The sequence below is a fragment of the Schistocerca cancellata genome, chromosome 2, assembly GCF_023864275.1.
Source record: "Schistocerca cancellata isolate TAMUIC-IGC-003103 chromosome 2, iqSchCanc2.1, whole genome shotgun sequence".
Lineage (NCBI taxonomy): Eukaryota > Metazoa > Arthropoda > Insecta > Orthoptera > Acrididae > Schistocerca > Schistocerca cancellata.
In genome coordinates, this window is record NC_064627.1 from 1,003,878,514 (window position 1) to 1,003,902,219 (window position 23,706).

Consider the following 23,706-nt stretch of genomic DNA (forward strand, 5'->3'; position numbering starts at 1 on the left):
CCTTACCACTCAACACCAGCTCCCTACCGCTTTCACCACCCTTTTCATAGTATTGTTGATATTCCAATCTATTCCAATCTGGATTTTTCACGGTTTGATTTTGCCTAACAGCTTTCCTTCCATCCCGCAACCCAGCAATTATTTCCTTTGTTCCTATTCTCTGAAGCATTACTCTACACAGTGTCCATTCTCTCTCTTCTTTCTTGTGTTTTTCGATTGCCTTCTAAACTGTACACATCCAAACCACACAATATCAATACTCTCGTCTGCACACAACACACAGCTATGTGATCTTTAAGACTGTTGGTGCAGCATCTCGTGCCCCAATTTGTTCCCATGGTTAATTACAATTATTCCTATTCACCACATTTCCAACCCTCACCCTTGCATATTTTCGCATGTTATTTTCCACACTCCCTGAGCCATACAAATAAATGAACCTCGACTTAACCAACAGCCCCTCCCCCACTCTCTCTCTCCCCTTATCCCAACACACACACACACACACACACACACACACACACACACGCACACACACATACTTCAACTGTTCTGTCCTTTTTCCCACATTTTTGTATATTTGTTATGTATTTATGTATGTCTGTGCATGTTTTTACATATCTATGTGTATTTTACCATACCTGTATGTACTTTTACATCTAGCTCCTCTCACAACCACCTAATGCTTTCATTTGCCCATTTCCCAAGTGCCATCCCTGCCACTATGGACTCCTACTCCATCTTTCTGCAGTAGTTCATAAAAGTATCCCCTTCCCTGTCTAAAACCCAGTCCCACATCTTGTTTCTTAAATGCTGTCTACACCATGGAACCCCCTCTGACCCACCTAACCATAAAAATTCCTTTCTGTGGATCCCGCCCCTCTGTTCTCAATGACCTTTACTTTTTCTGATTGCACCAGTTCCTGACCTCACAAACATGGTACCACAAAAACATCTTTATGGCACAGGCATCCCAGAACCACCTCTGCTCCCTCAGCATGATACTGTTACTGTCCAATCCCTGCATAACATCTCTGAAATTGAATCCCTTAAACTCCAGCATTTGGAAGAACATTCCTGACACTACCTCCATAAGTTATCCAGCCTGTTGACATCCTACAACCACCTTACAGTACCACTATCCAATCCTACCCACAGTCTTCCGGTCAGCTCCTCCTAGCACCCAGACCCTGCATAACTGACCTTTTCAACTTGCCACATTCCTCCAATACTCCCTACCAACACTCCACTAAACCCAGAGCCAAAACAATCCCAGAACACTGTTGTTAACCTTTCCAGCAAAATCCTCAGCTGCATAGAAGATTCAGTCCTATCCAAAGGCTTCACCTTCAACCCCTCACCCAAATTTAATCATTTTGGCCTTGTCAAAGACCTACCCTCCCCTCCTCCCGACCCCTGCAATTGGAAACACTTCTTTGCCACCAAAGCCTCCAACCAACACCAATCTAATTGCAACAGTGAACCCTGCCCCTACCAGTTCACACCACCATCCATTCGTGACCCTCCTCCTTCAAACTCCCACCTACCCCCTGGTCACTGTACAGGAATTCCTTACCTCACCATCCTTATCCAGGCCCCTTCTTAAGGACACCAATCTTTCAGCAGAACAAAGGATAGACATACACAGCCTAACAAGAGATCTTGACCTAATTATCACATCTGCAGACAAAGGTTCCCCCACTGCCATTATGAAATGCAGTGACTGCCTGGCAGAAGACCTCTGCAAACTGTCTGACCTCTCCAACTATGTGCTTGTCAGGGTGATCCCATCCAAGAAGTCCAACATAACCTCCAATCCCAGCTTGAAAGCTTAGGCTCATCGGAGAATCTACCCCCTGAATCCATTTCCCTCCTCACCCCAATGACACTCCGCACACCCACCTTCTACATGCTTCCCAAAACCCACAAATTCAATGATCATTGACACCCCCATTGTAGCTGGTTATTGTGCTCCAACTGAAAGAATTTTGGCACTCACCGACGAACAATTCCAACCAATTTCCCATAATCTAAGCTTCCATGTCAATGGTACCAACCCATTTACTTACCGCCTATCCACTATTCCCATTCCTTTACCTTCTGGATTCCTACTCATTACTGTTGAAGCCATTCCCATACATACCAGCATCCCTCATGCCTATGGTCTCATAGCCACTACCTCTTCCCAATGCCATTCAGACTCCAAACTCACTACCTTATTCCTCATACACCTTACTAATTTTATCCTAACACACACCTACTATTGATTTGAAGGAGAAGTATACAAACTAATCTACACCACAGCCATAGACACCTACATGGCATACTCCTATGCTAACCACCTTTTCTCTGATGGCTTCATCAACACTTTTGTGCACATTAAAAGCCACCAACAGTACCTGCGTTTTGACAGCAGCCAAACATTCTATACCAAAAAATCCCTCCCTTACTGCCTGTCCACCAGGAGACAGCATATCTTCAGTGACAAGAACTTCCCAGCCCCTTCACATACAGGCACTACGTCCCAGAACTAGTCTGCAAACTGATATCTAATGCCGTATCCCCAAACATCCCTAATACTCATTCCAGTCCCAAAGAGTGTCCCCCTCCTGATCCAATAACACTCTGTACAACCAAATAGCTGCCCACCAGGATGAATGGCCACCAACAGAGTGTGGCCACGACAAAGTTGTCCACCCTGTAGCAAAATACGCAGCTGAATGGAACGAGCTTGATTTCAATGTTTGCTTTGCAACCTGGGCCACCTGAATCCTCCCCTCTGCTCCCAGCTCTACTCTCAAACTAACGTGACCTATTGTTGTCACACTCCCCACCAAACAGTTTCTGACCCCTGTACTATCACCTCCTCCCAACTTATGTTACCTTACCATAATTGTGTGCCGCTCTTTGCCAATGCATCCACCAGTCTTTTCCTCTCCTCTCCTTTTCTACTCCCTCCCCTCTCTCTGCACCGTAGCCTCCCAATGCTGCACTTGGCAGCCTTGTCCTGCCACCATCAGTCAGCCAGCACAGCCAGCCGAGACAGAAGCAGCAACATGAAAGTAACCAATTTTGTCATTCTTACGAGTTCCTAACCAAGAGTGAATTGTATAATTTCATCTGTGTGCTTTGATAGTTTAGTTTCTTGAATTTCTATGAATTAATTTAATATCTAATTGACAGAATTCTTGTGTTTTCATTTGCATCTGAAAAAAAAAAACTGATTTTGTGATATATTACAAGCTCTCTAATCAAGGGCAAATTATTTTGTCTCACCTGAGTGCTTCGGTAGTTCAGTTTCTATATCTCTGCATATTAATCTAGTTTACAAGACATAGTTCTTCCATTTTCATCAGGGTGTGCAGTAAAGTTCCGCACTATGTGTCAATAGTCCATTTGTCGTAGTAGTTTAGTTTTCTACCACCTTAGTATGGATAGGGGCTGTGAGTGTTGTGCACGGATGTGAGCAGAGTTGGTGACACTTCGTTCTCAGCTCCAGGCTGTGATGGCTTCTGTTACACAGCTTGAAGCTGCAGTGGATGGGCATCAAAGTTGTGGGCTGGCCATAGGGATCCAATGGACATCCAGCAGATCTGAGTCCTCCAATCAGTCCTCACCAGTGGCCAGTTCAGTTCAGTTACTGCTCAAACCCCTCACCAGTGGTCGAGTGGGGGGGGGGGGGGGGGTCGCCTCAGGGCATGGCAGGTGGCGAAAGACTTCCCAGAAGGCCGTGTGTAAGGCCTCCCTGGTTAGTCTGACAAACAGGTTCCAGGTGCAGTCTGTGGTCGACACTGTTGCTCAGCCAGATGCAGACACCTGTCCTGTTTCAGAGAAAACCTCTCAGCCTGTAACATCCAGGCAATGACAGAGGGTGGCACTATTGGCAGTTGGGAGGTCCAATGTTATGAACATTATGGGGCCCCTTGGGGACATGGCTGCCAAGAAGGGAAGAAGGCCAATGAGCACTCCGTGTGCATACCAGGTGGTGTCATTCCAGATGTGGAACTTATTCTTCTGGATGCCATGAAGAGCACAGGGTGCAGCCAGCTGCAGGTGGTGGCTCATGTCAGTATCAATGATGTATGTTGCTTTGGATCAGACGACATTATCTCTGGTTTCGAGAGGCTAACAGAAGAGGTAAAGCCTGCCAGTCTTGCTTGCAAGATGAAAGTAGAGCTCACCCTTTGCAGCATAGGCGACAGGACCAACTGCGGATCTCTGGTACGCAGCCAAGTGGAGGGTCTGAATCAAAGGCTCAGACACTTCTGTGCCTTTGTAGGCTCAAATTCTTCAATTTGTGCCATAGGGTGGTTGGGTTTGGGGTTCCACCGAATAGGTCAGGGGTCCACTATACACAGAAGGTGGCTACATGGGTAGCAGGGGCTGTGTGGCATGGATGGGGCGGTTTTTTAGGTTATAGGGTCTCGGGAAAACACAATAAGAACTTCAGTCTCAAAGGGTGTAGGCCAAACACAGGAAGAACATAGATACAGGAACCACTGGTTTAACAGTTGTAAACTGTCGTAGCTGTGTTGGAAAGTACCGGAGCGTTAAGCACTAATAGGAAGCACTAATGCTTAAATCGTTATAGGTACTGAAAGCTGGCTAAAGCTGGAGATAAGTTGAGTCAAAATCTTTGCTAAGAACCTGTGTTCTGAAAGAATAGGCTGAACACAGTTGGCAGTGGTGTGTTTGTTGCTGTTAGAAGTAGTTTCTCTTGTCATGAAACTGAAGTAGATAGTTACTGTGAGTTAGTATTGGCAAAGGTCATTCTTGGCAACTGGAATAAAATAATAATTGCATCCTTTTACTGACCTCCCAATTCAGATGATACAATTGCTCAAAGGATCAAATAAAACTTGAGTTTAATTTCAGATATGTACCCGACTCGTACAGTTATAGTTGGTGGTAACTAATTTACCCTCAATATGTTGGTGAAAATACGTGTTTGAATCTGAAGGTACACACTGAACATCATCCGAAAATTATTTCGAGCATTTAGTTCATGAGCCCTTGTGAATAGTTAACAGTTGTGAAAACACACTTGACCTTTTAGCAACAAATAATCCTGAGGTAATAATAAGCATAAAAATGGATACAGGGATTAGTGAACACAGGGTTGTCATAGTAAGATTGAATATTTTAACCCCCAAATACACCAAAAATAGATGAGAAATATAGCTATTCAAAAAAGCAGATAAAAATTCATGACATCTTCCTGAGAGATAATCTTCACTGCTTCCAAATTAACAATGTAAGTGTAGACCAGATGTTGTTTAAATTCAGAGAAATAGTGTCAGCAGCAATTGAGAGATTTGTACCAAATAGATTAAGAAATGATGGAGCTCCTTCGTACACAAAACGGGTTAGAACACTGTTCCAGAAACAACGAAAAAAACATGACAAATTTAAACAGACATAAAATCTCCAAGACTGGTGATGTTTTACAGCAGCTCAAAATTTAGCATGGACTTCAATGCGAGATGCTTATAATAGTTTCCACAACAAAACTTTGTCTCGAAACCTGACAGAAAAATCCAGTGAGATTGTGGTTGTATATGAAGTATGCTAACGGCGAGACACAATCAATGCCTTCTCTGCACAATAGCAATGGAAATGGAAATGATCGATGACAGTGCTGCCAAAGCAGAGTTATTACACATAGCCTTCTGAAATTCCTTCACCAGAATTCGAATAAAAAATAGCTGCAAACATGAGTAACGTAGAAATAGATATCCTCGGAGTAATGAAGCAACTTAAATCACTTAACAAAAACAAGTCTTGCAGTCCACACTGTACACCAGTTAGGTTCCTGTCAGAGTATGCTGATACAATAACTCCAATCTTAACAATCATATATAACCGTTCGCTCGCCGAAAGATCCATACCCAAAGACTGGAAAGTTGCGAAGGTCACCAACATTCAAGAAAGGTGGTACGAGTAATCCACTAAATTACAGGCCCGTATCATTTACATCGATATGCAACAGGATTTTAGAACATATATTGTATTCGAACATTTTGCACTACCTCGAGGTGAATGGTCGATTGTCACAGAGTCAACATGGATTTAGGCAACATCGTTCTAGTGAAACACAACTAGTCTTTACTCACACAAAGTGTTGAGTGATATTGACACTGAATTTTAAATGGGTTGGGTATTTCTAGATGTCCAGAAGACTTTTGACATTGTACCAAACAAGCGGCTTGCAGTGAAATTGCGTGCTTATGGAATACTGTCTCAGTTATGTGACTGCATTCGTGATTTCCTGTCAGAGAGGTCACAGTTCACAGTAACTGATGGAAAGTTATTGAGTAAAGCTGAACTGATTTCTGGTGTTCCCCAAGGTAGTGTAACAGGCCCTTTGCTGTTCCTTATCTACATAAACAATATAGGAGAAAATCTGAGCAGCCATCTCATGTTGCTTGCAGACGATGCTGTCGTTATGTCGTCTAGCAAACTCATTGAAGATCAAAACAAATTGCAAAATGATTTAGAAAAGATATCTGTACGGTGAAAAAACTGGCGATTGATCCTAAATAACGATAAGTGTGAGGTCATCCACATGAGTGCTTGAGTGCTAAAAGGAATCTATTAAACTTCGGTTACATGATAAATCAGTCAAATATAAAGGCCAAAAATTCAAGTTAATACCTAGGAAATACAATTATGAACAACTTAAAGTGGAAGCAACACACAACAAAAGATTTGGGGAAGGCTAATCAAAGACTGTATTTTATTGGCAGGGCACTTAGAAAATGTAACAGATCTACTAAAGAGGCTGCCTACACTACGCTTATCTGTTCTCTTTTAGAATACTGGTGCAGGGATCCTTACCAGACAGGACAGACTGAGTACATCAACAAAGTTCAAAGGAGGACAGCATGTTTTATATTATTGCAAATAGGGGAGAGAGAGTCATTGACATGACACAGGATTTGAGGTGGACATCACTAAAACAAAGGCGTATTTTGTTGTGGGAGAATCTTTTCGCGAAACTTCAGTCACCAACTTTCTCCTCTGAATGTAAAATATTTTATTGATGTTGACATACGTAGGGAGAAACGATCATCATAATAAAATAAGGGAAATTAGAGCTCATACAGAAATATATAGGTGTTTGTTTTTTCCACGTGCTGTACGAGATTGGAAAAATAAGAGGATTATTTGAAGGTGGTTTGATGAACACTCTGCCAGGCACTTAAATATGATTTGCAGAGTATCGATGTAGATCTAGTCCCTGTGCTCGCTTCTCTCTCCCCACACATACCAGGCTATCGGTCCCCCTTCCCACTTTGGATTGCTGCTTCTGTTCAATGCAGTTGCATTCTGGCCAGAACGGTCACAGAAAGCAGTCGTGTGTGTGAGGTGTGCTTGCCTGTGTGAATGTGTCTGTATTTCCTTTTTGAAAAAGGCTTTGGCATAAAGCTCAATGTGTAATAATCTTTTTGCTGTGCCCATCTGCCACTCAACGAGACATCTTTATGGGTGAACAGCAATCTATCTTTTTCATAACATTGTTCATATTCCACCAAGCTACACATCTTCATTCAAGCTCCATTTCATTACAAAACACACCCAAATGTAGTATGTGCACTGTCCACAAAAATAAAGCAAATACTACACTAAAGAACACTACACTGTCAGCCGATTAAAAAAAACTGTATCTTCATCTCAGTTCTGCTGTTGTAGGATATATAACTGATGAAAATTTGATAATTTTTATTTTGTCAGTCTCAGTTGCAGGAGTATACAAGTTATTGCTACAGTGGTTACTGGTTTCGGGCTGACTCATCATCATCAAGCTACACACCATGTTATTAATTGTAGCTAGTTACACAACATAGTGCTAAAAGGCGCGAACTTGGTGTTACAAAGTCAAGCTGTGACAAACATATACTCTCACTTATTTGACAGCCTATGTGTCTACTGAATGACACAATGAAACTACTCATAAGAATAAAGTTTCATTGTGTCGTTTAGGTGAAACAACAGACACATAGGTTGTCATATCAATGAGCGTATTCGTTGTTCACATTTTGACTTTCTTGTATTGAGAGGTTGTGCCTTTTGGCACCATGCTGTGTAATTAGTAAACAGTTAATAACAAGATGTGTGTTTGAGTATGGGCATGTCAGCCTCAAACTAGTAACCACTGCAGCAATAAAATGTATATTCACATGCAACTGAGATGAACAAAATAAACATTTATGAAATTTTCATAAATATTATACACTTGCAGACCTACCATTCAAGAGCAACTTGCCTTGAATCAGGAAGGACAGGGTGTACATGAAGCCCAGAAAAAAAGTTCCTACATTTTTTCCCAGGTGAAGATACACTATACCCCAGGTGAAAACACAATATACCCTGGGTGAAAACATATTTTTCCTGTGTCAAGTGGCAATATACTCTTCCTTGGACTGTAGAACATCAATCCTTTGAATGGTAGCTTCTGAATTCTGAAATAGAGCTTGCACTTTTGTCAGTGAATCACAGCTCGCATCATGTGATCTTGCCAGCTAATGACAGCAGCTATTCAGAGCACAGGACATGTGATGTAGTCCGCCAATAGCAAAATCACTGTTAAGTAGTGTAAACACACAAATAGGTAAAGTTAATGGTTTAAAGTAATATACATTCAGTATAGATACAGGAAAAGCTAAGCTATTACTTATAATATTGGGCATCAAAAATGTTTTGCTGTTTTGTTTTCAGAAGGTGTGGTTAGGTAGAATCCTAAGAGCACAGCTTAAACTTCAGCAGTTGAATATTTCTGACAAGCATCACTGTAAATTTCACTGATGTGCACCAAATAATGCTGAATAAATGTTCTGTCGAACACTTTGCCTTTTCTAGAGAAAAGCTGCTTGTGTGTGAAATTGCTCAAGAACTCACCTCTCACTTTTTAAGGCTAATTATACTTTTTGCCATCATTACTGCATAATTTGTAATCTATGAAAGAACCAAAACATACACCAAAAACTAACCTTGAAGCTTGGTCCTTTTACTACATGTTACTCTTTAAGGTGCATGAAACACAAATGTGCCAGGCAAATTTAAAATAATGGTATAAATGACAGTCTGCTGGGCCCAAAATTTTTCTAAATGGTTGGTCCTCAAAGTGTTATGTTTTGAATGAGAGTCAAAAGCTCCATGATTAAAGAAATTCATTGCACATTCTCACACATAACATAATTTATCTTGCGTAAATAGAGATTTACTTTGAGAGTAACGCTTCTCAAATCACTATTCACTATATTTTCCTGCGTCCTGTTAGAAATGTAAACAGTAATGACATCATACTCATCGGAAGAAATTTGTTGTTACAAAGTACTGCACAGTCTTCATCCTAAAGCCTCAGACACATTTTGCTGTCTGCAGATGCTTGTGTGTGCACTGTGTTTTGTTGTTGTAAACGTGCATTTTCATTGGAACTAAAGTTTTGGTCTTATTCTCTTATTTACGTTTTATTGCCAAGTTATTTTTCCGCAGTAGCGGGCTAAAAATAATTCTTTGTTCAAGAATAAGTTTTTACGTAAAATTAAAAAAGTTTAATTGAAAACTGAAACAGTGGAAAGCTCCCAGAATTCTAAAAAATTCCCGGGTTTTTCCCAGATTACTCGGTTGTCCCGAGGCATACACAGTATTACCATGTCATGAAACCATGCAGTCTGTAACAGAAATATGGAACATACATTAATTTCAACTATCTTACAGGCTTAGCAGCGATACCTTCTCAGATGCTGTGGCAAGACGTGTGCCCTGGAGATTGAGAGCAATACAACTGAGAGGTGCTTCATGGGCTGCTATGTCCAGTGGAGCTCTCTCAGTGTTAGCCAAATCAACTAACTGGACCTGTCCTGAATGCCGACCAGGAAAGGCAAGTAGAGAGTTATTGCTATTGGGACAAAGCACACAGAGACCTGTAAGAAAGAAGTCTAGATATAAAACCTACAGAATTCACAGGAAATAATGAGAACAAAAAAATTACAGATTACAAACATGGCTGCAAATGATGATCCAACAAAGAATATGATCAGGAGTTCTGTCTACAGATATTCTTTTTCTGGGCACTAAAGAGGAAATTGAAATGAGAAAATATGCCATGATAGGGCAATGACCTTTTTTTACTGTGGAGGATACAGAAGAAATTAACATGAAATAAGACAGTACCTACCACATCTTCAGGATTCAAAATATTAGTTTTATTATATGTGTATGCCACACTTCTCAGAACAGTGTAGGTTACTAGACAGAACTGATAAATACAGTGAAACACTGCCAGAGTTACTTACGTAAGATTAACTATAGCAAATTCCACAGTATTTTGTGTATATTCAGTTGTTGGCTTTTTGTGTATTTCATATAAAATGTAAACACCTACGATAACCCATATCTCAAATTATTACCTTTTTTATGGTGAGTTGAAATGTAGGTACACAAAACAGTGTATATGCCAGGATTGTATCAGGAGGTCAGGTGGGCATCCGGGTAGTTTTTCCTACATTTAAAATGAGAAATGCCAGGATTCACGGAAAAATGGGTTTTATTCCCAATAACAACCATTAAGGGGTGCAACATTCTTGAAAACTGGCTATGGCCATGGAGAAACTGCACATGGTACGGAAAGAGCATTTCGCCCTCAATAGGATGGACATGTCTGGAGGGTAAGGAAGCTGGCAGGCAAGGGAGCAACCCGCAGTTGTGGCCGTTACCTCACTGACCCTCTTGCATATCTCATGTGATGGCACCCAGTTCTCTCACTGGCAGGTTTGTGGCAGAAAGTTGATGTGTCTCACTCAGCAATAATGTAGTGGCGTCCCTAACTCAGCATAATAGCATGGGAGCTGGCCACAAGTACTGCAGAGTAGTTTACGTAACTGTTCACGCCACTGCCTGAGCCTAAGTTAAAATGATAGAAGCAGAATACACTACAATTTTTTACTTTTGCTGCACATTACCATGTGCAACAGAAAACATTGGAAAGATGTCAGGGGTGACAATATAGTTATTCAGTGCCTACAGATATAGAACAGCAATCAGAAGTAAAAATAGAGAAATTGCAGAGATTCATAAAAAAATCTTCTTTGTAAATTTTATAAATCAACTGATAATGTGAAAAAAGAATATACACATTTTATGATGATTAACTTAATTTCATTCGGTATTGGCTTTTATCACTCATGAGCAAACCATAATCATAGTGAAACGTATCAACGGACTGTGTTAATGTGCGATCTGAGCAAGGAGTATTGAGAGCAGGTGTGGGATGAGACTGTGATTGGATGTGTGTACCATATCTAATTAAAGTTAAAGAGAGCTTAGACCACAGAGCAAGATTATAATGGATTGGTGCATAAATTCATATAGTGTTTACATAAGTTTGATAAACACAACAGGTACACATAACAGAGATTTTAGTCAACAATAATATATTATCCTTTACCATTTACAACAGTCTGCCAGTGGTGGGGTAACTTTTCAAAACTGCTACTGTAGAAATCATGTGGATTTGAGGTGAAGAGCTCATTGAGCCACTTTAAGAAAGGAAGTCCCTTGAAGGTCTTTTGATACAGAGTGGTAAAGGTGAAAATCTGAGGGCGCAAGATCAGGTGAGTAAGGTGGGTGTAGAATGACTTCCCAACCAACTCCTGTATAGTGTTTTTTGTCATTCTAGCAGAATGCAGATGGGCGTTGTTGTGGGCTAGCATCACTTCACACAGTCTCCCTGGTTGTCGTTTCTGGACTGCATCTGTAAGACATCTCAGTTGTTGACAATAAATGTCAACAGTGATGGTTACATCTTGGGGGAGCAATTCATAGTACATCACACAGCCACTGTTTCACCAGATGTGTAACATTATCTTCTGTGGATACATGCATATCTTTGTAAGGGGAGTTGCTGCTTTGTTTGGGCTCAACCATTCCTTTCTTTTCCTTATGGTAGCATAAAGACACCATTTCTCCTCACCAGTAATGAAAAAGGATAGAAATATTCATGTCGTTCACAAGCCAATTGACGACGAGATGCACATATGGCCAACTGCTCATTTTTGTGATTTTGGCTTAGAACATGTGGTACTTGTAAACCTGATTCTTTAAACCTTTCCCATTGTATTCAGATGTTGCACAATGTGGAATGATCACTCTTCATCACATCTGCCAGTTCTCAAGTACAATGAAGTGGATCATTGTGGATTAATGCGTTTAATTCATCTTCACAAAGCCCCGAAGGTCTTCCTGAATATGGAGAGCCCCTAATGTCAAATCAATCATACTTAAAATGAGAAAACCATTTTCTTGCCATGCTCTGTCCCATGACATTATCCCCATATACGATGCATATGTTTCTGGCTGCCTCTGCTGCTCTCATCCTATACTGAACTCAAGCAGAAGACTGTGACATAGCAATAGCAAACTACAGATAAAAGATGACAATCCATAAATAAACCTGCAGCAAATGGAATACCAACATGCATAATAAAAACGCCACAAACTTATGTGTCAACTCAATGGTAACGAGTGTTCGAATTACTATTTCCAATATCACCAAAGCAAACAGATGTTGATCAGGTATGTGTGTAACATTGCGAGTTTGAGACTTGAAATTTGTGGAGCAGTTGGAAGTTGTTCACCTTCACATTCACCATTTTGCTCAGTCTTCTAGAAACAAAAGAAAATACCCAAATATAAATCTATTGACTGTCTGCCATATAATGAGGCATATAGAAACTGTGAATGCTCACACACTACTGATAAGACCTTCAATTAAGTGAAAGTGCCAGCCATAACTCCCACTACCTCTATCTTTTCAAAACCAGTTCTCCCACCATCTTCATCTCTTGTGTTTCCTATGGCATTGTATTTGAGAACCACTTCCCATACCTGAACAGATAGCCAGCTAACTCCTCCAGTGACCATTCCCCATCACTCAGTGGTTATATTGCATTCTCTCGGAGCTGTGCTGACCCTGAGAGAGCACCTGGAGGAGTCTGTACATTAATTTTCACAGATGTCAGTGAGTGGATTTGAAAGCAGCAGCGTGTGTGCAAACAACCTCAACAATCACCATTTGCTATGAAAATTTCACTCTTCAGCAGAGTGTGCACTGCCCGTGGAAGGCAAACGTCCCAAGTTCGAGCCTCAGTCCAGCACATAGTTTTGATCTGCCAGCAAGTTTCTTACCATCTGCAATGTTTACATATCTTCAGGCAGGCATCTTGCTTACCTTGAGTTGACCACCTTAATCCAACAACTCTCCCCCCCCCCCTCACCCCTCCCCATTTTCTCCTACTTGAGGATTACAATGGAGACCACCCCCTTTGGGGGAGTACCACTGTCTCTAATAGGGGCCTTCTACTTGACCAGCTTCTTGCTGACCATGATCTGTCTCTCTTCAATGATGGTACTCCTGCTCACTTCAGTGTCACCCATGGCACCTTTTCAGCTATTGAACAAACAATCTCTTTCCTCAATGTTGTAGCTTCACTGCACTGGCCACTACATGATGATCTTTATGACAGTGACCACTTCCGATGATTGTGTCACTTTCTTGCCATCAGAAGACGGACCGACTAGCATGATGAGTGCTTTGAAGAATCAATTGACGGTTGTATGCCTCTGCTGCTACCTTTGTCCCTTCTCTGTCAGACTGCATTGACGAGAATGTGCAAATCATCTCCAGCATGATCATCCATGATACTGGAACTGCTATTCCCCTTTTCTACAGGTCCCCCCACCACCATCTGGTGCCATGGTGGGCCAAAGACACTGCAATAGTTGTTCAGGATCACTAAAGAGACCTGCAACATTTCAAGCGACATCCTTCTCAGACAAACCTTATCTCTTTTAATCGGCTTCACATTAAGGCTTGCTGTCTACTTAAACACAGTAAGAAGGAATGCTGGAAAAGACTTCTGCTCCCTGGGAATGTGTGCCTCTTCATCAGAGGAGTGGGCCAAACTCTCTAGTCTTCCACAACTCCACTGGGTCTACTCCTGCAGGATCATCTTTGTATTGATGCAATGACTTTTCCTGACACTTTTCAACAGCATCAGCCTCCTCTTCCTACCTATCTACTGTAATGCCCCAAGGACAGAAAACCCCAATTAACAAACTTTGTGGAAACTTAAAGTAGGGAAGTTAGTTATCTTGACAGTAACAGCAACTATTGACGATAAAATCTACACTGGTAATATTTTGATTAACACCTATATTATTAAATACTGAGAATAGCCTACAAAAAGGGGAGATAAAAGGAAGGATTATCATAGATTCTTTATCAAGCACCTATAGAATAAATTCAAAATCATATGAATGAAGGTTAAATCCAAGAAAGTAATTCAGTCAAAGATAACATTTATCATGGAAGAGAGTTGTAACTGCATCGAAAAGGAAATTCAATGCGACTACAATGCAACTCGGATATGGAAATGTTCAGTTAGTTAGTTGCTCTTGAGTCGCTCTAGAGTACTTCTGTGATAGTTGTCTGGACACAAACGCTATTAGATTGTTTCAGTTTTGGAAGTTTGATAATTTGTGAGGTAGAAACTGAAGTATTGCTCAGTCATTCGACTGATGAAAGTTTACCTTTACCGTTCTCAACGCGATGGTATAGTAGGACGAGTGTTAGACTTCACCTTTGTGCTGATGAACAGTCACAAACTTTGAGAGCAATGAATCAACAACAGAAAAACAATTCGTAGTCTTGAGTAGGACACAATAAGATGAAGACACGAAAAAAGACAAGTACGCCGATTAGTCAAAAGTTGTTGTCAGCATCACGATTACTGAACTGAACAGAGGTTAATCTTGAATGACATCTCTTTAAACATTTAAAGTGACTGAGTACATGAATAATGGACAGTGAAGAGTGATAAGTTTAAACCAGCATTACGGTATATTTAAAAAATAATAATAATAATCATTTACTTCAACATACGTTATCTCTGGAGTTACATCAGACCATTGTTAATAACTGGACGTAGCAATGGCATAGCAACGGAATAGTAGACAGAAAAATTTCATCCTTGCTATGTATGATGTGAAAAACCACCATAATGACGAAATCAAGAATCAAGATTTTACTTCATCACGGAACTAACCAGGCATAAAAATAAAAATAAATGATTGCAGTTTAACAGTTCGCACAAACTGAGAAGACTGTTGCAGCCAGATAACTGAATATTTCTAAACTACGTGAGGAGTTGTGTTCTTACGAGGGTTACAGGTGCTGTTCCACGTCACACCGATGAGGACGAACATCGTTACGAGTCACGTCTCGTCCCGGCGAGTGAAGAAGGAGGGAAGGGACGTCACACTACCTTTCTACTGCATAAACAACATCCCCATGTTTCACCCCCCCCCCCCCCCCCCCGCCCCACTTCTCCCCAAACTGAATCATATAATGATCCTTTCACTGACTGGGAACTGCTTCAGCCTCTTGCCTTGTTTCACAACATGGCCTCAGGCCCTGATTCAATCCACAATCAGTCAATTCAACACCTGCATGTTTCTAAAAGGTTACACCTACTAAGGGTTTTCATGCATATTTGGTTCCATGGTGTTCTCTCTTCACAATGGTGAGATAGTATTATCGTCGAAATCCTTAACACAGGCAAAAACCTAACATATCTCAACAGCTCCCATCAATTAGCCTTAACAAAGTGTTCTACAAACTGCATGGAAGAGTGGTTACTTGTGTTTACAAAGATTTCTCAAGTCTGGGGACCTTTTTTCCCCCAATCAGTGTGGCTTCCAGTAGAATGATCTCCTTTTCAACCTACATAAGGCATATGGCACCACTTGACACCACCACATTTACCTTACCGTATATGACTGGGGCTTTTGAAGCTCCCTATCATTTTTTTCATCATAGGGCTCTGTCCTGAGTGTCATATTCTTTGTCATCACTATAAATGATCTAACGTCTCCTGTCAGGCTGCTGGTCACCCATTTGCTGCATGTAAACGACTTTCACATTTGGTACAGCTCCAACTAAGTAGTTCGGCTGAACACCAACTCCAAGAAAGCATCCAACAGACCTCTGTGTGGACCCTTTCCCATGGTTTCCAATTCTCTCCTGCAGAACTCTATTCGCATACTCAGCACTTGGAAGTTGTTGCACAGTTCTGTTTTTTGGGCCTTCTTTTTGATAAAAAAAGCTGACTTACCTGCCCCATATTTGTTACTTAAAGACTAACTGCATGTGGAATCTTATCGCTCTCTGCTTCCTTGCCCACATCTCTTGGGGCGGGGATTGTGCTACTCTTCTCTGTATTTACCATGCCCTGGTCTCATCCCAACTAGACTATGGTTGCCAGGTTTATGCTTGGTGGCACCTCCGGCTTCAAAATTGTTAGACCCAGTCCATAATCATGAAGGTTGTCTGTCAACTGGTGCCTTCTCAACTAGTCCCATGGACTGGTTTCCTTGCTGAAGCAGGGATCTTACCTCTCCAGTTCTGATGGCACCAACTTTTGCTCTCCTATGCACCCACCATTCAACATTTACTTGATCATGAATGTATCCCATACTTTTTGTGTACAAGGGGCATCAAGCTGAATGGGTCTCCCTTCATTGCATTTTAATATGTAGAGATTCAATGAGCTGTCTTTAGTCCACCGACCTACATTACTATTGACACCATGTGATCTCTGTTATTCATAAAGTTCTTACTGAACTTAGTCATCCTAACTGTTCAGTGGTTTTGAACTTGGTTATCCTGACGGCTCAATTTTTTTTCTGTGTCTCTAATCATGTGGGTGTCCCAGGGAATGAAATGGCTGATTGTTTGGCTAGAGGAACAATTACTCATCTTCAATTGCTTTGCTGGTCCCAGGAGCAGGTTTGCAGGTGCGAATGAGACCTCTGCTCACTTGGAGATGGGATGACATCTGGTTGGCTATTATTGCCCCCCTAAGATCTGCACAATCAAAGAGACTACTGCTGCATGGTGCTCTTCCTTCCCTTCCCACAGGAAGGTATCCACCATCCTATGTTGCCTCCGCATTGATCATACCATGCTAAACCATAGTCTTATTTTATGTAATGAGGTACCCCCACAATGTAGCTATGGAGCCTTACGACAGTAGCTCATATCCTGGTGGAATGCCCCCTTCCTCTGGCCTCCATGTTAAGCATGGCCTTCCAAATTCTTTCCCTCAAATACTGACAGATGATTCACAGATAATTGAACTGGTTCTCCATTTACTCTGTGAAAGTGGTTTTTATTTTCAGATGTTTAGCTTTAAGCTACCTTTGGGCAGAAGTGGGATGGTTGGGGTATCCCCTGCTGTATGCTGGGTCTAGGAACATCTGCCTTTACTTCCGTGACCAGCCCACCCTTTCATCCCTCTTTTACGCTGCTTTAATTGTTTTTCAATGGTTCACCCCCTTTTCTACCACAACCTATTTTCTATTTTAGAGGTAGCACTTAGTTAAATGGTGGTTGTTCCTTAAAGACACCTGGCTACATTGTTTTAGGATGACTCCCATTGCATGCAGAGCCTTGAGGATGCCCACCTAATCTACTGACTTGAAGACATTCTTTCCTCTGTACTGTCTTTGTCCTTCATCAGTCTACTGGGGGTAGGATGTGGGATGGTGCTCGTCAGGCTAGAGGGGGTCAGACGTGAAATGGGACTTTTCTTGCCAGTGGTTCAGCCTTGGGAAGACCCTTCGTCTGCTGTGACCTGTGTACTGGCCAAATCTGTACACTTCTTCATAAATTCTTTCTCAGCTCTGGCATCAGTACTGCTTTCAATGATTTGGTCTTACTGCTGCTACATACTTGCAACAACAGAACTTGTCCTTCAAGGAATCACTAATTCTTGAAAAACTACTCCTGGACTGAGGGACTGATGACCTCGCTGTTTAGTCTTTTAACCACCAATTAACCAGCCAACCAAGATCATTCAACAAGCTTGTGCAAAGAGGAGTCTGAAGCATTTAAATTATCAAGAATACAAGCCTGATTCAACAGCTATTGTAAAGGAACCTAGTACATCACAACCAAAAATAAAAAATGCAGACATTTATAACTTTCCGTATTGACAAGCAATTGGAGAGCTGATGTACCTGAAGCTTGGAATGAAACCTAATTTAGCTTCCAGTATGAGCTCTCTGTCTTAAACATTTTACTTTGCATTAATGGGAGATGTAGTGAGACTAAAATGAGTATTCCCGTATGTAGCAGGTACATGTCACCTAAGCATAATCTACTGTCCACACTAGCTTCCTTGCATATTAGACTCGACAGTGATGTGGATTTTGGTGGGTGCACAAAAACTGGTCGGTCAACATTTGGTGTCCTCATTTCACATGCAGGTGAAGCTATTTCCTGGCTCTGCTGAAGACATATCTGTAATTGGTGCAGAGTTGGTAGCTGGAACACAAGCTGCTAAGGAAATAGTTTAATTGTGTACACTTTTCAGAGGGACAAGAAAAAGTGCTAGAAGAACAATTACACATTTAGTGTATTTCAACTTTAGATCATAGTTATGTTTCTATATTTAAGTAAGTATTGAGGAAGGTTGATAGCACTTACTGCTAGGAAAATAATCTCCATGTACTATGTTCAACTGATTCTCGAAAAATTTGATTGAGAATAAAATGTCACTGCAAATTAGATACTATGTAAACTATTAAATTTAATAAAAGCAACCACATCTACACCAACCCCAATGGTCCCATCCCCTAACCCAAATAACACCCTCTAAAAATCTGTAACACTCAAACAGAAATTCCACAAAAAACAAACAAAAAATACAAATAAACACAACTCAATAACCTCCTTCCCCCAAAGCATCCCCTATCATTCAACTTACTACACTTGGCCTATACTTGCTCCCAGTTAATCTTAAAAACCCCTGAAAACAACATGACCTATCAGGGACACTCTTCTGTCAGTGATACTCATCAAAATGAGCTTGCAAAACAGGAAAGTACCTTTCCTGTAATCCATTAGACTGCATCCCAATATGCCTCAATTGTGTTTGTGCATGGCTCAATCTCATAATTTTTAAATTTACCTGATGATTTATGACTACCGTATTTACTCGAATCTAAGCCGCACTTTTTTTCCGGTTTTTGTAATCCAAAAAACAGGCTGAGGCTTAGAATCAAGTGCAAAGTAAGCGGAAGTTCTGAAAAATGTTGGTAGGTGCCGCCACAACTAACTTCTGCCGTCGAATATATGTAGCGCTACACAGGCATGCTTTGCAAGCACAAAGATAAATACTGGCGCCAAAACCTCTGCTTCAGTAAATAAATTAAAAAAAAAGGTGGAAGACGAGCTTTTTTCTCCGCCCCGAGTTTCGACCACTGCATTTTCATACATTATCCAACGAAGTAAATACAAATTCCGTATTGTTCATCATCGAATGTAGCAGCATTTCAATGTACTACGAAAATCCGACTGGCAAGACTGTTTGGGATGTTTGTTAATATAGCCAACTCTACGATTCTCTTCACCATAAGAATAATACGAATATAAACATTTTGTCATGTATTCTTTTGTGTTTGCTGCTATCTCATTTAAATCCTGTCTGCCTAATAAACTACGAAACTAGAGTGAGACAACAGCAAATGTGGAAGAATACACATATCATGTCATGTTTATATTCATATTATTCTTATGCCTAATAGTGATACAGTCAGAAATGAAGCATGGCAATTGATTAGATTTTTAAATCTAAGATGACTAATTTCTGTGCAGAATGTAATGTACTAAAGAGGCGTCTGCAAAGATTTTCAAACGGAGAAAAATTTTCGCTAAACTCTTGTTCAGAACATCTATCATACGCAATCTATTATTTGGTTCTTGTTGATCATTATCAAAGAAAGCAGCAGTGTGAGTAACAACAAATAGCAGTCTCTAGACATTGTTTCGCTAATAAGACTATTTCTCTCTCTTTTTTAATTGTAAGCGGCGGTAGCGCGCACAAAAGCAAGCCATGCCGCGAGCGGCGACAGGTCGTAAACACTCATTATCGGAATGCAACAAACAATGCATGACACAGTACAGCAATGCATTTTCAGCTTAGAGTGACGTAAACACCTATAACAAAGAGAACGGCATTTATCTGATCAAAGAAAAATAAGCAATCAATTCAAACCAGACGAAGCACGTGAAAAAGGAAGGGTACCCGTATAAATATGGACGGAGCACCTGACCCATAGCAATGGCTACCTGGTAAAGCTTAACTGCTAAGCTTACGACTCAAACCAAACTACTGTAGCTGTATCGTCATTCATTTGACCTAAATTATGTCTCATATTACAATGGACCAACTTTGTTTTGATTTGGAGATGCGGCCTAAAACTTTTCTCTCTCCTTGAATTTCGAGTCTCAAATTTCAGGTGCGGCTTAGATTCGGGAAATTTTTTTTTCCTTGATTTCGAGTCTCATTTTTCGGGTGCGGCTTATATTCGAGTAAATACGGTAACATGGAAATCACATGGCAATGGGAGTTTTGCAATTTTTATATTAATAGTACATAAATTTAAGGAAAATTGACTTTGTAAATGATTATACCCCTTCCTCCTCAATCCCTCATACAAAGCAAACACATCAAAAACTATACTACACCAGTCAGGAACATATTTCTCAATCAATGCAACTACAACTTTCTTACTACAATATTCTACTGCTCGAAAACAATACTTGTACACCTTCCCTGCAAGTCAGAAACAGCAGCACTTCCAAAACCAAAGACCCACAACACTGTGTTCTCTCCATTACTTCCATTTTCTAAAACAAGAATTGTCTATTTCTGCCACCTCATAATTTCCCCTATTGGACCCAAATAATTAATAAATTCCTCATAAACTTCCAAAGTCTACTTATTTACCCCATTCTCTGTATGGCAAAAGAAACAGAAGGTGTGTGTGTGTGTGTGTGTGTGTGTGTGTGTGTGTGTGTATGTGTGTGTGTGTGTGTGGGGTGGGGGGGGGAGGGGGGGGGGGGGGAAGGTGGAGAAAGTAAACATGAGAAAAATGGAAAGTGGGAGACTCAGTTTTTCAAACCAAATTGCCACAAATTATCCTCAGGCCACTACCATGAGTATGCATCTGATGAATTTGCAAGTGCAATTTCATAAGCACATATTTTGACCACAAATGTGGAAAAGAACAGCTCTCTCTAAAAATACTAAATTGTTACTAGAGGAAATTGTGGACTACATATTGGATCTCTCTTCTTACAACAAATGACTAATAAACACCACAATAGACTCCACTCTGTGAGGAGGGAGAACTAAATCAGAGCAAATATCTGTTCACGGTAAAAACAATGCAGATCACACAAATTTCAAACTTACTCCACCAACACACAAATCATAGCACTCTCATTACATCACAAGTGGTAGTGAACACAGAAAAAGAGGGAGAAGGGAATATCTGTGCCTGTTATGAAGTGAGGGGGGGGGGGGGGGGGGGAGTAGGGTGAACTTACAAAAAATGCCATTTATCCTAAACGACTTGCACTACACTCCTGCAACAAACACCACTGACATTCTAATTTAGCCTACTTTTAGTTTGTTGATGTCAATAGGCATTGTTCCACTTAGCAAAAGTGTATGTTTGTACAAAAAATACACATTCTAAGTATTATTACAATCTGTTTATTGGCCAACAATATGTGTCCCTGATTAGTAATCCATTCTGGGAAAACAGCACATCAATATAATTTTCCATTTCCGCAATATTTGTGGTGCAAGTTTCGGGTGATTCATCCTATATATGCCTAGAGAGATGCATATTAAACATAGCTGAGTGGTATAAATTACTGTATGAGAAATAAAGTAAATAAAATTCCCAAATTTATTGCCCTCCAGGAAACTTCTCACACTCAAATTATTCTTGGGACCAGGAGCTGGCTGAAACCTGAAGTAGAAGGCTCTAAGATATTTAGCAATTCATGGAACATATACCAAAACGACAGACTAGATGTCATACAACAGGATGTGTTCATTGCGGTTGACAAAAATATTGTGTCTACTGAGGTCGAATCTGGGTATGACAGTGAAGATACCTGGTCACATATAACAGGTTTAGATGAGATTAAGTTAATTGTTGGATGTTTTTACTGGCCATCTGATTCCACTGTGATCGTTTTAGAGACATTGGAAGAAAATCTACGGACAGTAGCATGGAAATACCCAGTAAGAGTCTAGACTGGGCCAGTGGCGTACTTACGTGTTTCGTGTACAAATGTTGTTAGCGCGTGCTATGAGATATGGTGGGATCAAAAGAAGGTGCGCCAGCAGTTTTCTTTTTTCTTTTTCTATTTTTTTATGCAGCCAATAATAGAGCAGCAAACTGATGATATGTTTTGAATACATTTGGAAAACAAACTGAAGCCTTGCCGTGAAAGATTATAAATGTAATGTAAGGGCAGTGTCGCAACCCTTGACATAATAAAAAAACCGTTAAATATTTCTCTGCTCTATGTTGCTAACCAACTGATCATCACAAGCACACTGAGTAAGTGGGTCAATGTTTTTTAACTAAATCGTGGGAGGACGGAGGTATATTAATGTTTTCTATTAAATCATGGGAGGAGATAGGTGGATACTAAATCTGTGAAACCACTCCACTTTGCACCATTTGTAGACATAATCCCAGAATCTTTCTCTCTAACTCACTAATGCACCAAAAAACAGCAAACAATAAAATAGTTTCAATTTTGGCACTAGAAATACATTGCCCACATTCTTGCCTATCACTGGTTATTTGAAAGTATTCATGCCAATGGCTACGTGAAACTGACATACTGCCAATCTATGAGCAGTTCATAAGTTCCGTCCTGACTGCCGCTGACCCTGATCTAGACTTTAGCCAGACCACGTCATATTAGTTGCGGGTGACTTTAACCCACCGAGTACAGACTGAGACGTCTGATTCAATGCAGGATGTACCAACAGTCTTGCGAAGTTCTTCTTAACACTTTTCCGAAAATTGTCTCGAGTGGCTAGTTTGACAGACCACAAACAATGGAAACATTTTAGACCTTGTAGCTATGAACAGACCTGATCTAATTGACAATGCCAGAGGCAGGGATTAATGACCATGATGTCATCATAGTGACTTTTGTTACTAACGTTAATAAATCAACCAAGAAGACTAGAAAGAGCATACAGACAATAGTTAGAATCTCACTTCGACAAAGGACTGACATCATTTAGTTCCAGTTTGATGGATGCACAGAAATTATGGACAAAGTTTAAAAGAGACTGTAAATCATGCTCTGGAGAAGTATGTGCCAAACAAGTGGACTAAGGGTGGAAAAGACCCACTGGTTTAACAACAAATTTCAAAAAATGCTGATGAAGCAGAGGCTGTTGCATTTCCGGTTCAAAAGAAAAGGCGCAAATGACAATAGGCAAAAATTTGTAGAAATATGCATGTGCGTAAAAAGATCAATGCGTAGAGCTTACAACTACAAACCTACATGCCTTAGCAAAAGACCTGCCAAGAAGAAATTTCTGGTTTTACAAAGAATCGCTAAGTGAGACTAAGGCTCCAATCCAGTCACTCGTCGACCAATCTGGTGTGACAGTAAGTTGTTGTTGTTGTTGTTGTTGTTGTGGTCTTCAGTCCAGAGACTGGTCTGATGCAGCTCTCCATGCAACTCTATCCTGGGCAAGCTTCATCATCTCCCAGTACCTACTGCAACCTACATTCTTCTGAATCTGTTTAGTG

At 40.7% G+C, this 23,706-nt stretch overlaps 1 protein-coding gene across 1 annotated transcript in view; it reads right to left on the reverse strand.

Moving 5' to 3' along the window:
- LOC126162971 (WD repeat domain phosphoinositide-interacting protein 3) overlaps positions 1–23,706 on the reverse strand; it is a 115,153-nt gene that overhangs the window by 77,461 nt on the left and 13,986 nt on the right. The window contains exon 4 of the mRNA XM_049919819.1: positions 9,736–9,926. Within this exon, the coding sequence (XP_049775776.1) occupies positions 9,736–9,926 (191 nt within the window). The remainder of the gene's footprint in view (positions 1–9,735; positions 9,927–23,706) is intronic.